This window comes from Coenobita brevimanus, chromosome 62, assembly GCF_032717465.1.
Source record: "Coenobita brevimanus isolate Jiangsu-jjx chromosome 62, ASM3271746v2, whole genome shotgun sequence".
In the NCBI taxonomy this organism is placed as follows: Eukaryota; Metazoa; Arthropoda; class Malacostraca; order Decapoda; family Coenobitidae; genus Coenobita; species Coenobita brevimanus.
The window spans coordinates 40920757-40934341 of NC_137015.1; the positions used below are offsets into that span (position 1 = coordinate 40920757).

The window sequence follows — 13585 nt, forward strand, 5'->3', positions numbered from 1 at the left end:
TTGTTGGAGGGACACAAGTCAAGATTGAGAGCAGTGGAAATGAGTTATTTAAGAGGATCCTTTGGAGTCACATGGAGAGAGAGACTGACAAATGAGGAAGCGAAGGAGCATTTGTGGTGTGGATGTGGATGTGATAGGAAACGTAAGGAGAAACACATGGAGGTGGTTTGTCCATGTGGTGAGGATGGAGAGTGAGAGACTGACAAGGAGAGTGTATGTGAGTGAGGTGGAAAGGGGGAGAGGCAGGGGGAGGCCAAGGATGAGATGGAGGGATGGAATGGAGAGGTATACGAGAGAGAAGGGGGTGTGAGCTGGGAGCAGGACAGTGAAATAGCGGGGGACAGGGCGACATTGAGGCGATTTGTTTGTGGCCACCACTTACAGGATTAAGATGTCTGGCAGTAGATAGATAGATAAAGATTGTCCCTGGGTTGAAGGTTTGCACTCTGGTACAGGAGTTCAAAGTGCTCAGTTTCCATGGAACTTAGATGTTTTGTTGTGTGGCAGAATGCTCTCTGAACCCTGCTGCACCCCATTTGTAGGTGGGAAAGAAGACCAGGATGATGAGGATGAATGGTGATGATGACGATGATGAGGATGTTACTTTTTTTTTTTTCTTTCTTTCTTTTAATGTGTCCGACACGGCATAGGCTTTGCAGCCTGCTTCCAAGGCCCAGCAGTCCTCCTACATATCACTCACCTCCACATGAGCTGCATCTTCTAAGAATGGTAATAAGCCAATCCTATGGTGCCTCAGGTATAGTCCAGTACATAAAAGGGTAGATGGCCAGCCAACTTCTCTTGATCTTGTTACCAGATTGAAAACCTCCACTCACCTCTTGGGGATCAAACCTGTGCAGTTAACCAGGACCTGGAGCGGTGGCATCTTTTCGTGGGTCCACCCCCAAGAGGCTGTTGAAGAGGTGGAGGAGGAGGACAGCATGGGGGCCAAACCACCGCAGACCCCCCTGCCCATCACGGGTCCCGAGAACCTGGGAGCAACTTTGGTTGCCTGGGCAAGTACCACATCTCTCAACACAACACACACAACAACACTGTTTTTTCTACACTGAGAAATGACTCTCCTGGCAGTCATTTCTCAAAGACTTCTTCTAGCCAGTGACATTGAGACCAGTCCACACCCATCAAGAAATACTTATGTCCAACATGCTCAAAACCCATCACTTTGAGTGGACAGACAACGAGTTCAGTTCAGTGCAGTTCTTGCAAGAAGTGGACCCATTTCACCTGCACAACACTTGCATCCAAAGAACAATACACAAACACCTGGACCTGCTCCTTATGCTCCTTCCCTTCACCTTCAAACCCCACCACCAGCCACTCTCCTACTTCCTTCACACCTCCTCAGCCTAACCCATCAATCGTTACCACACCATCCAATCCCCAACCCCTCCCATTCCATCCAAATCTAATCCACCCCAACCCTTATGTTAATCGCAGTCTTCTACCACTTCTCCTCCTCCCACACCCTACCTCCCCCCTGTGCTGCAGCACCCAACACACATCGTACACACAACATTAACATTCTTCAAATAAACATAGATGGCATAAACACCAAGAAAAAAGAACTCTCACAATTCATCAAACAAAAAAAACATACACATTGCCATCTTACAAGAAACAAAACCATGCAGAACATAAATAACACCTAATTTCATAATTTCACCACCATCAGACAAGACTGGGCCAACGGCGGTGGCGATGGACTCATCACCCTGGTACACCAATCTGTCAACTTTTCAAATACTGGTGCACTCACAAAATCACTTCTCCCTGCACATGACACCACAACAGAAATACAGTCAATTAAAATATGCACCGGCAGCAAATCACACATAAGTCGCCAATTCATACATTCCCCCCAATCATCCCCCACGGTACCACCCAATTACTTTCATCAAATACACCACACATCACTAACATACTCAACATCGTCCTGGGTGATGATTTCAGTGCCAAAGCATCGGCCTGGCATGTCAACAAGCCTGACACAGACAGAGGGCTGGTACTGCAATCCCAAACAGATAATCTTTTCATTCTCAGCAGTCTCCATCAACATACCCATATCCCACACCAAGCCCTCTTCCTCCCATCATCCCCAGACATCACCTTCTGCTCCCCAAACCTCGCCCCTACAACATCTTGGAGAGCAGTCAAAACCTTAGCTCTGACCACCTCCCAGTCGTCATCACTACCAAAACCAGAATCAACCCAGTTGGCCACAGACATACATACACTAATTATAAGAGAGCCAGCTGGGAGACCTTCACAACTGACGTAGAACAACACTTTGAAACATTAAACAGATTACTCAGTTCACAAACATCAACACTGCTGTGCACACTTTCAATACAATTATTCATAACGCAGACAAAAGACACATCCCTGAGGCCACAGAAGAGACACAAGCCTAACTTCATACTAGAAATTCAAGGCCTCATCAGTCAACGCGACACACTACAACACTCCCCAACACCCCATACACAAGACACTGTATAACAAATACAAGAACTCAACACACATATAAACAATAAAATATCAGAGCAGCAAACACTAAATTGGAATAATTATCTCCTAACACTTGATCACAAAACAAACGCCAGCAAACTCTACAAAACACTAGACAGCATCACACTCTAACAGAAACACCACACAATCACACGTTGCCATCACAACAACAGACACCATACCCTCAAACAAACAACAAGCTAACACTCTCATCAGTCACTTTTCACATGTCAGCCACCTAAACCAACATGTCATCCGATGCAAGAGACAGTTCCCCACAGACCCAGACTTCGCACCATTCACTTAAAGCCAGGTGAAGCACATCGTGAGCAACCTTAAGCATGCATCTGCCTATGGCCCAGACAACATAAGCAACATACACCTTAAACACCTAGGACCACAAGGCATTCGAGCATTAACCAACATATCAAACTACAGCTACTCACACAGCATAATACCCAACATCTGGAAGCTTGGTACTAACATCACCATTCCCAAACCCAACAAAGACCCAATGTTACCTTCCTCACATCGCCCCATCACAGTCCTCTGCTCCCCCTCCAAAGTCACTGAACGACTGTTATTACAGTTAGTTAGCCTTACATCCCCCTAGCCCCATCACAACATGGTTTTAGGCCTCCACACTCCACAAACACTCTTCTTACAGACCTTACACAAAGAGTTTTTGATGGCATCAATTCATCTAGACCACCAAACAGAATACTCCTAGTCACACTAAACATTAGTAAAGCTTTTGATGCCATCCCCTGCCACAGCCTCATAAACAAAATATTCAGCGCAAACAAGTGCAATAACACAAAAAGTTGGCTGGCAAATTATTTAGCAGGCAGATATGCATATGTAATATTTGCCGGTCAGTCATTGAACATCAGAAACTTGACAAACAGCATCCCCCAAGGATCTGTTTTGTCCCCTACACTCTTTAACCTATACATTCACAACATACCTACACACCACAAATACATATTGCTTCCTATAGACGACATAACACTTATATGTACACACCAAATCGCAAACACAGCTGCACACATCCTCCAACCTTACCTCAACTCACTTCGCAAATGGTTCACCATGAACGGACTCATAATAGCCCCAGCCAAATCTACAATGACACTTCTCACACACTGGACAGCAGAATATACAGTAGTCACATTCCACATGTCACCATAAACAACACTTCCCTACCACACACACACACACACACACACACACACACACACACTTGGTGAAGGTAGTAACATACAATACAAACTCACTCACTCACTCCTTGGTGTAACATACAGTGCATCAGTGTCATTTAAACAACACATCACAAACATTTAAAAATAACACCGAGACTCAATGCATTAAGGTCACTTGCCCATACAACATTTGGACACAACAAAGAAACCACCACTGCAGTATACAAACAGTGTATACTGTATGTTCGGTGATGAATTACGCAAGCCCTGCTTGGGCTTCTAATATCACTACAACACACTACAACACTCTACAGACCATAGAGAACAAGGCCCTAAAAATAATCACAGGCTGCACAGCTACTACACCTACAGACCACCTACACCAAGAAACCAAAGTCCTTAAAGTCAAGGATCATCTAGACATGAGAGGCACACAGATTCTTGCTGCAGCCTCCACAAACCCACACCATCCATTATACTACATGGCAGCACATCCACACACACCAGGGAACATCAAAACAACTCCCAGCACATGATATCATTCACAAATACTGTCATCTCTCCACCCTCACCTTCTTCAAACCAGCTTCCAGAAGAATATCCATGCTCAGATCACTCGCCACTCCATTCAGTCACTTGACATACAGCTACATGCATGAACTCTTGATAACCACTCTTCTGAATTCTACCTCCCTCGTGAGGACAGGGTCCACCTGGTCAGGCTGAGATGTGGGCATCATCCATCCCTCTTGAGTTATTAGAAGAGGCTGGATGACTTTGTCACTGATGCCTTTTCAGGTTGCAACGTAGCACCCCATACTATTATGGAAGACTGCATTGCACACAATTGTCCGTGCCAACAACACAACATTAATTCCTTGAGAGCTCTGTGGGAAAGTCCAGTTTCGGTCATGTTCATTGTTAGAGACTCAGGGCTGTTCGACCAGACTGCCTAGGAAACAGCTGCTACTACTACTACTACTACTACTACCATTTGACTGTCAAGTGCATCTACAGAGAGAGAGAGAGAGTATGGATAGCTTTGTTTATAAGGTAGAGCCGGGATTCAGAATGCTTGAATGATGCGTGGCCAGTTTCACAGAGCGTGCTGTTTGAATTTGGCTACATTCGTGTCTGTCTCCTTTGTTTTACCAGTTTATTTTACTGACCTTTCTTTGTTATTGATTGTATAGAAGTGTCCCTCAGTACTCTCCCAGCCCCAGAAAAAAGAAGATAGCAGACTACAGGTGAAGGGGAACTTGAGTCTGCAGATTACTGAGTTCATATTCTGATTGGTTAAGGAGGCTGTCTGGCACCTCCTCTTAACCAGCTGACTTCTGTGTCTGGGACATTGATATATTTTTGTAGGTTATTTATGTAATCTGCATGAATACAAAGAAGATAAAAGCAGCATGAGAGAGTACTGAAGTGTAATAACCAAAATAAATTGGTAAGAGAGAGGTGCCTGAAAACCCCCTCAGCTGACAACAGTATTGGGCCATGGTGATGAGTCCAGGCTGTATGTAATGGGGATCTTGGTGGTAGTATTGGACCACATTAATAATTCACTGCTGATAGCATATCTTTACCACACAGCATGGGATGGCCCTGCAGGGGAAGTTGCTTACTTGTGGTTGATTGGTCTGCCTAGCCAGACAGACTGGAGTTGATGAGCAACAACAACAATGTCAAGATAGAGACAGTCCTATAGCTTATTCGATCTACTCTGTGAAGAGAATGGCCTTAAGCTTTTGAAAACTTGCAGCTGATTGGTTGTCCAAGTGCATTTGTTGTGAATGATGTCCTGTATTTTCAATTATTTTTATTAAAAGAATTGATGAGATGTATGCTGAGATGATTAAGTGTAATGGGGAGAGTGGAATGAAGTAATTGTTGGAGATATGTAAGAAGGCATGGATGAGTGAAACTGTGCCGGTAGAGTGGAAGAAGGCTGTGATTGTATCCCTGTACAAAAATAAAGGTGAGCGAAGCGAGTGCAAGAATTCTCGTGGCATAAGTTTATTGAGTGTGGTAGGGAAGGTATATGGAAGAATTATTTTAGAGAATGTAAGAGAGATATCAGAAGTCTTAGTGAGTGATGAACAGGGTGGCTGTAGGAGTGGCAGAGGATGTATGGATCAAATATTTGCAGTGAGACAGGTAGTGGAGAAGGCTTGTGAAAAGGACAATAATGTGTTTATGGCATTATGGATCTGGAAAATGCATACGACAAAGTAGACAGAGAAGGAGTGTGGAAGGTTTTGTGCATGTAAGGTGTGGATGGTAAGCTGCTAGGTGCTGTCAAGAGTTTTTATGATGGAAGTGAGGCATGTGTAAGGGTAAATGAGCATCTAAGTGAATGGTTCCAGATTTGTGTAGGCGTTCGACAAGGTTGCGTAATGTCCCCATGGTTGTTCAGTATATATATGGATAAGGTGATGAGAGAAGTTAAAACACGCTTAATGGAGAAAGGGATGGCGTTGGTATTGAATGGTGATGGATGGAATATCTCAGATTTGTTGAATGCTGATGATGCAGTGCTACTTGCAAATACCAGACAAGAACTCGGTAGGCTAGTGCAGAGTTTTGCTGATGTCTGTGAGTGTTGTGCCTTGAGAGTAAATGTAGAAAAGAGTAAAGTGATGATTATGGAGAGAGAAGGTGGCCCCCAGTGTGTTGTTACAGTGAATGGAGAGAGACTGGAATTGGTGAGAGAGTTCAGATACCTTGGTACAGTAATAGAAAAGAGAGGAAAATGTTCAAAAAAAGTGGATAGTAGGGTGACACAAGGAAGGAAAGTAGCTGGTGCTATGAAGGCCTTGATAAGAAACAGAGGCTTAAATGCTGCAGCTGCACGAGGCTGTCAACTTTAACATACGGATGTGAGACTATGGTGTGGCATGAAAACGAAAAGTCAGGGGTAAGAGTAGTGGAAATGGGACTGCTGAGGAATGTATGTGGAGTGCAGAGAGTGGATAGTATACGGAAAAATGTGATAACATGAAAGTTGCGAGGTTGTCTCTGGACTCCAGGGTCGAAGAGAGTGTATTGAGATAGTATGGTCATGTGGAGAGAATGGATAACAATAGAGTGGAGAGAAAGGTATATATGAGTGAATTTGAAGGAGTGAGGAGGTGAGGTAGGCCAAGAAGAAGGTGGAGTGGTATGTTGGATGAGTATGTGAGAAAGAGAGTTATGGAAGTTGGTGAGGCTAAGAGATTGACAGTAGACCAAGCTGGATGGGTGAATTTTGTGTGGAGAAGTGCATAGCCAGGGATTTGGCACCTCTTTTTAACTTGACAGCGTTCGGATTGGCTCCTTCAGATAGATATATGTGTGAAGCTACAGAATGTAGTGAAATTTTTTTTGTCCTATCTGATGGAACTGGGATTTTGAGGGTTGAATGATGAGTAAATGAAAGCGTGGCCCACTGGATTGGACAAATTTAGGCTGTCTGAACGTTGCTACTCCTCACCCAGCCCTAGGGTGGGACAGGAGGTCCGGATGATGGTAATGGTGATATCAGTTTGACGATAAGTTTGCCCAAATAAAATAATATATATATTGTAGTTATTTGCATAGATTAATTTAAAAATGGGGCTTTACAAAGTTTATCAAATGGCCTAGATATGTGTGAAATTTTGAATTCTCAGGAGAAATCAAAACATGTACAGTACATGTAAAGTTTTACGAGTACTTTGATTTTTCCAAATATTTAGGCAAATTAAGGTAAATTATGTCATTACTGCATAATTATTTATAATCTAACCTAGTAAAACATCAGATGTGCAGTGAAAAATAACATTCCCTGAATTTTGAAAAATGGTAGACATGGAGAGGGGGGTGGGGATAGGCTGCTTGTGGGATGTCCCACTTGACTAAGCAAAGTAATGTTCAAATTTACTGGAGTGCGTTTTGCTGTTGCATCAATTTATATCATGCTTTGTACTTTTGCATCATCAGTAAGTTTTCTGTCCTTTTACTTTTGAATATCCAGTTTCAACTTAAAACAGAGCTGTGACAAGGTATGGACTGCTGGATATTTAAAAGTGATGGTAGCATACAGCTTCATCACCCATGACTACCAGTCATTTTTCATTGCAGGTCTGATATTTTACTAAGTTAGATTTTACATAATTTACCAGTAATGGCCTAATTTACCTTAATTTGGTTAACCCGTGGGGTGCAGCAAGGGATCATCAAAACATCCCCCGTGATGCAGCAAAATGTCAATTTTGGGCACTCTTACAGATTTCCATGAAATGTATATCAGTGGCTAGGAGGTTACATCGTGCCGCTACCCACAAAATTTTTTTTCCTATTGAAACTGGTGTAGTTTTGGAGAAATAATTGTCAGAATTTGCATTTCTGGCAGGAACATGAAAACTATGCTTTGAGAGAGAGAGAGAGAGAACCATGATTTGTATTGAGGCCGACGAGACAGGCTGTAAACAGGCTTTTGCCAGTCTCCCTGCTCGCCAGGTGGGTTGCCAGCTCGCTCCGCACACTTCAGTATGAGCTTAGGGCACTACTTTTATACCCATTATTTACCACCCTGCTCCTGTTCCAATACCTCTTATTGACCTTACATTTGATTTCGTTATTCTAAACAATTTTGACCCATGACTGCCTTTCGTGGGATGATAATATTGCGGAAAATGCATTACGAAGTGCGTATTTTTAGGTCATCGTTGCTGGTGCAACTTAGCAACTGGGTTCAAGATAGGGAGTGGAAATGAGAGCTGCAAGTTACCCTACTACCCCATAAATTTTGTGTCACACTGATCCTTGTAGAACCTTTGTGGTGTGTTGATGAAAATCTCGTTCTTTAGAGATATGTCACAGCTTTACGAGACACTCCTACACAATGTATGTCGCAGTCCATGGGATAAACATGGGGAAAAAATCAGGGTACAGTAATTGTAAAACTTTACCTGTTTTGATTTCCTCAGAATTTAAAATTTCACATGTGTCTAGGCCATCTGATAAACTTTGTAAGGCCCTGTTTTTAAATTAATCTGTGCAAATAACTATGTATAATATGTAATTGGGCAGACTCATATTAAACTATTGTTATGGCTCTTATAATAAAAATAATTTAAAAACATTGTTAATAACAAATGAACTAGGACAACCAACCAGCTGCCAGCTTTCAAAAGCTTAAGGCTCATCTCTTAGCGAGCAGATCGAATAAGCTACAGTGCAACCTATTTAGGGTTTGTGACATCCGTAATATCTGTATTTTTATACCCATTCCACTTTTTTATTGTTTTATTTTTATTCATCATCATCATCATCATCTAATCCTGTGTTGCCCCAAGAGGAGGGTAAGAGCCCAGGGCTAGGCAAGTTGGTCTTGACATTTAAGATGAGAGTGACCAGCCTCACTCATCCCTGAGTGGCATTATGTGAACAGTAAACCCCAACTACCTCTTGGATACAATCCAACACAGGCTCAGTCCGGTTGGAGCACCTTAACCCTATCAGGTTTCTAGGCCAAAGCAGATTATATCTGTACTGGAGTCAGCCACTCACGCTGACCCACATATTCACATCCCAATATTTTACTTTGATCACTCTGTGTAAGTACACTTTTCATGATAGAATGTTGGGTCTGGTGTCATTTTAGAGTTGCATAATTGTACTTTATCTTGGTATGTTCTAAAAAAGAACTAAGAAAATAAAATGTCAAAATGACGATTGACGTTAGGTGAAAAGCAAAAATTTTATACCTTGCCTTAGCAAAATATTCGGCAAAAAATAAAGAGTAAAGGAATGTAAATTTGGTTTAAACCATGCAAAAACACAATAAATTACCTTTACATTGATATATAGATTATGGTAATTTTTGCATTTCATTGTGCAGTAAAGCAAAAGGAAAAAGATGCACAATTTTATTGTAGTCTCGGCCACATATTCGCTTCGCGATGTTTTTCTTTGATCGGTTAGTGTAAATACACTTTTTATGATAGGATGCTGATTGTGGTGTTATTTTGATGCTGAATAGTTGTACTTTATTGTAATATGTTCATAAAAGGACGACAAAGAAAATAAAAAGTCAAAGCGACGAGCTGAAGTTGTGCAAAAACCAAAAATTTTATACCTTGCTGTAGAAAAATTTTAACCAAGAATAAAGTTATAAAGAAACAAAGCCATGAGTCAGACCAGCTGTGCAGTACCGCCACACACAGAGCAACCATTCCGTGACATCATGCTCGAGCCTCTTTGTTTTGATGCGTAAATGCGATTTATGGTGAATACTTTACAAAAGTTTCTTAAAATGAAGATTAAAAATGTCATCGGAATCTCAGAGGTTGGATTTTAAATGACGATTGAAATAGTCATTGGAGTCTCAGAGTTAATTACCCACTAAACCACCAGGTGCCATAGTTTGATTATATGGTTACCACCCAACATAGTACAGTAAATGGTTTCCTGGTGTACAGGAAACCATTTTGCTTGTCACTGAGTGTAGAATCACCTGTAGACAGAAGGAAGGGGAAAGGAGGAGGAAAGAAGGACATAAGGGGAAAGAAGGAAAGAAAGACATAAGAGGAAGGAAGGAAAGAAAGAAGGAAGAGAGGAAAGGGGAGCCATCCATGAGCAGCATTACATGGATTGAGTGGATGGTGAGCGTCCCCACCTACTGTGATTATTTTTATTTATTTATTTATTTATATATTTTTATTCTTTATTGGAACAAGGTGTTAAAAATGGATTATTGTTAAACTGGAAAACTGTAAAATGGGACACCAGAAATTGGGTCCTGCCTGTATGTGTGAGGATATAACAGTGCCATTTTGCAGGTAGTGATGATTATTATGTATGTACACTATGTGTGAGGGTGTGATGGTGTCATTTTCTGTAATGATTATGTATGTATGTGTGAGGGTGTGATGGTGTCATTTTTTGTAGCCAGATGCCTTAATCTCAGAAAGTGTGGTCACAATTTAATCTCTACCATATCGCCCTTTAGTGCAAGGCCTGGGGGGGTCTAAATTTATGATGGAAGAGTTATGAAGTAGGATGGGACTGGAGTGTATTGGTGTTGTGAGGAGGGATAGATTGAGGTGGTTTGGGCGGAAGAGTTATGAAGTAGGATGGGACTGGAGTGTATTGGTGTTGTGAGGAGGGATAGATTGAGGTGGTTTGGGCATATGGAGAGGATGGGGGATGACAGTTGGGTGCAGAAGGTTAGAGGTGTTAATGCTGGGGTTAGGGTTGCGAGAGGTATATCGAAAAAGACCTGGGATGAGCATGAGCTCAGGGATAAGGGACTGAATAGGGAGGCTGCTAGAGATAAGCAGCATGGAGAGCTGCCATTAGGTGACCAAAGCTGACACATTCAAGCATGTTCGAGCCTTTAAAAATGGAAACAATGACGCTCCCCTACAGCATCAGGCTGCCTTCTCCCCACCTCACGCTATTGTTATTTGCTGCATCTCCACCTCATTCATCACCATGGTTTTTCAGGTTGTTATTGTGGTTGGTGATGGTCCTGGGTTCTACACCACAAGGATTCTGGCAGTAATGATGGACCAGGCCATGAGGCTGCTGCAGGAGGGTGTGGACCCCAAACGCATGGACAAGGTCACTCGCGCCTTTGGATGGCCTGTTGGGTCTGCCACACTGATTGATGAAGTTGGTATGTTATCCACAACACTGTATCCCCTTTTACTCTGCTTTGGTGTAAAATTATCATCCATTCATCTTGAATACACTGTTGCAACCAGAGATTAACATTAGGCTGATACTGAGTTGCAACAATAAATTAACACGAGAGTATGACGCTAATCACAAAGAAATGTTATGGAAAGGATAGAGCGGTGCTGTCTTATTCACCCATTGAGTTATGTCCAGTAAGATCTGCGGGGACAAAAATCTTGACCAAGTTAAGGGAAAAGGACCGTAGAGGTAATACAGGATGTTTTCATTATGAATCATGGGTGTACTCCAAAATGTTACGGCTTTTTCTACATAGTTCATACTTTAACAAGTGGCCTCAGTGCATTGTCATCAGAAGAGTTGTGGTTGGACTGATATTATCATCTCTATGGTCTGTATTGAATAATGTCTATCTATTGCCAGACAACTTAATCCCGTAAGGGGTGGCCAGAAACAAATCGCCTCCATGTCGCCCTGTCCCCCGCCATTTCACTGCCCTGCTCCCAGCTCACACCCCCCTCTCTCTTACACCTCACCACTCTGTCCCTCCATCTAATCCTTGGTCCCCCCCTCCCCCCCCATGAGAGGGCAATGTGGAGGTCAGTAAAATCATATGATTGTGGTATGCAAGATCAAGTTGAGAGGAGTGAGGTGGACCAGGAGAGAGAGGAGCAGTCAGGGAGAAAAACTGAAAGTCAAGAAACTGAGGATCAAAGAAATGGCAGATGAATACAGGACCAAAGTAGGGGAGCTAGAATCAGTGACTTGGAATTAAATGGATCAGGACAGCCTGTGGAATACATATAAGGATTGCTTAGTTAGGAATGCTAAACTGGTGTGTGTTGTGGCAAGTGTAACAACAAGGAAGAAAGGTACAGCATGGTGGGATGAAGAGATTAAAAGAGCAGTGGAGGAAAAGAGGAAGAAGTGGCTAAAGTGGTTATAGGGCAGGGGTTCAATTGAAATAAGAAGTGAGTATATTGATAGCAAGAAGCACATAAAGAGGCTAGTGAAGAGGAAAGAGGAGGTGGTAAATGATGTTCTTGGAAGAAAAGTGAATGCAAACTACTCTGAAAATAGGAAGTTATTATGGAAAGAGATGTGGAAATGTAAAAATGACAATGGAAAGTAATGTGAAGGTGTGAAGGGTGTAAGCAGTAGATTATTAACCCATGGGGATGAAGTAAGGAACAGATGGAAAGAATATTTTGAAAGCCTGATGAATAGGAATAGAGAGAACAGAGTGACTGTAATCATGATTGGATTGGGGGTGTGCAGAGAAGGACTGCAGTTCCAGGAGATGTGACACTCGCACAGGTAAAGAGTGCCGTGAAGTGGCTGAATAGTGGGAAAGCAACTGGGATTGATGAGGTGTATGCAGAGATGATTAAGTGTAGTGGAGAGAGTGGTATGAAGTGCTTGTTGGAAATATGTAAGAAGGCATGGAGGAGTGAAACTGTGCCAGCGAGTGGAAAAAGGCTGTAATTGTACCCTTGTACAAAAATAAAGGTGAGCGAAGTGTGTGCAAGAATTATCGTGGCATAAGTTTATTGAGTGTGGTAGGGAAGGTATATGGAAGAATTATTTTAGAGAAAGTAAGAGAGATATCAGAAGTCCTAGTGAGTGATGAACAGGGTGGCTTTAGGAGTGGTAGAGAAAGTGTGGATCAAATATTTGCAGTGAGACAGATAGCGGAGAAGGCTTGTGAGGAGGACCATAAGGTGTTTATGGCATTCATGGATCTGGAAAAAGCATATGACAAAATGGACAGAGAAGGATTGTGGAAAGTTTTGTGCATGTACGATGTAGGTGGTAAGCTGCTAGGTGCCATCAAGAGTTTTTATGGTGGTAGTGAAGCATGTGTAAGGGTAAATGGGCATCTAAGTGAATGGTTCATGCTTGGTGTGGGTGTGCATCAAGGTTGTGTGATGTCCCCGTGGTTGTTCAGTATAATTATACATGGATGGGGTGATGAGAGAAGTAAAAACACGAGTAATGGAGAGAGAGATGACGGTAATGAATGGTGATGGATGGAATATCTCAAATTTGTTGTATGCTGATGATGCAGTACTGCTTGCAGGTATCGGACAAGAACTTGGTAGGCTAGTGCAGAGTTTTGCTGATGTCTGTAAGTGTCATGCCTTGAAAGTAAATGTAGAAAAGAGTTAAGTGATGGTTATTGAGAGAGA

General features: G+C 42.4%; 1 protein-coding gene across 1 annotated transcript in view; it reads left to right on the top strand.

The window, feature by feature from the left end:
* LOC145404141 (trifunctional enzyme subunit alpha, mitochondrial-like) overlaps nucleotides 1–13585 on the top strand; it is a 49138-nt gene that overhangs the window by 22044 nt on the left and 13509 nt on the right. Inside the window, exon 5 of the mRNA XM_080275770.1 lies at nucleotides 11205–11376. Within this exon, the coding sequence (XP_080131896.1) occupies nucleotides 11205–11376 (172 nt within the window). The remainder of the gene's footprint in view (nucleotides 1–11204; nucleotides 11377–13585) is intronic.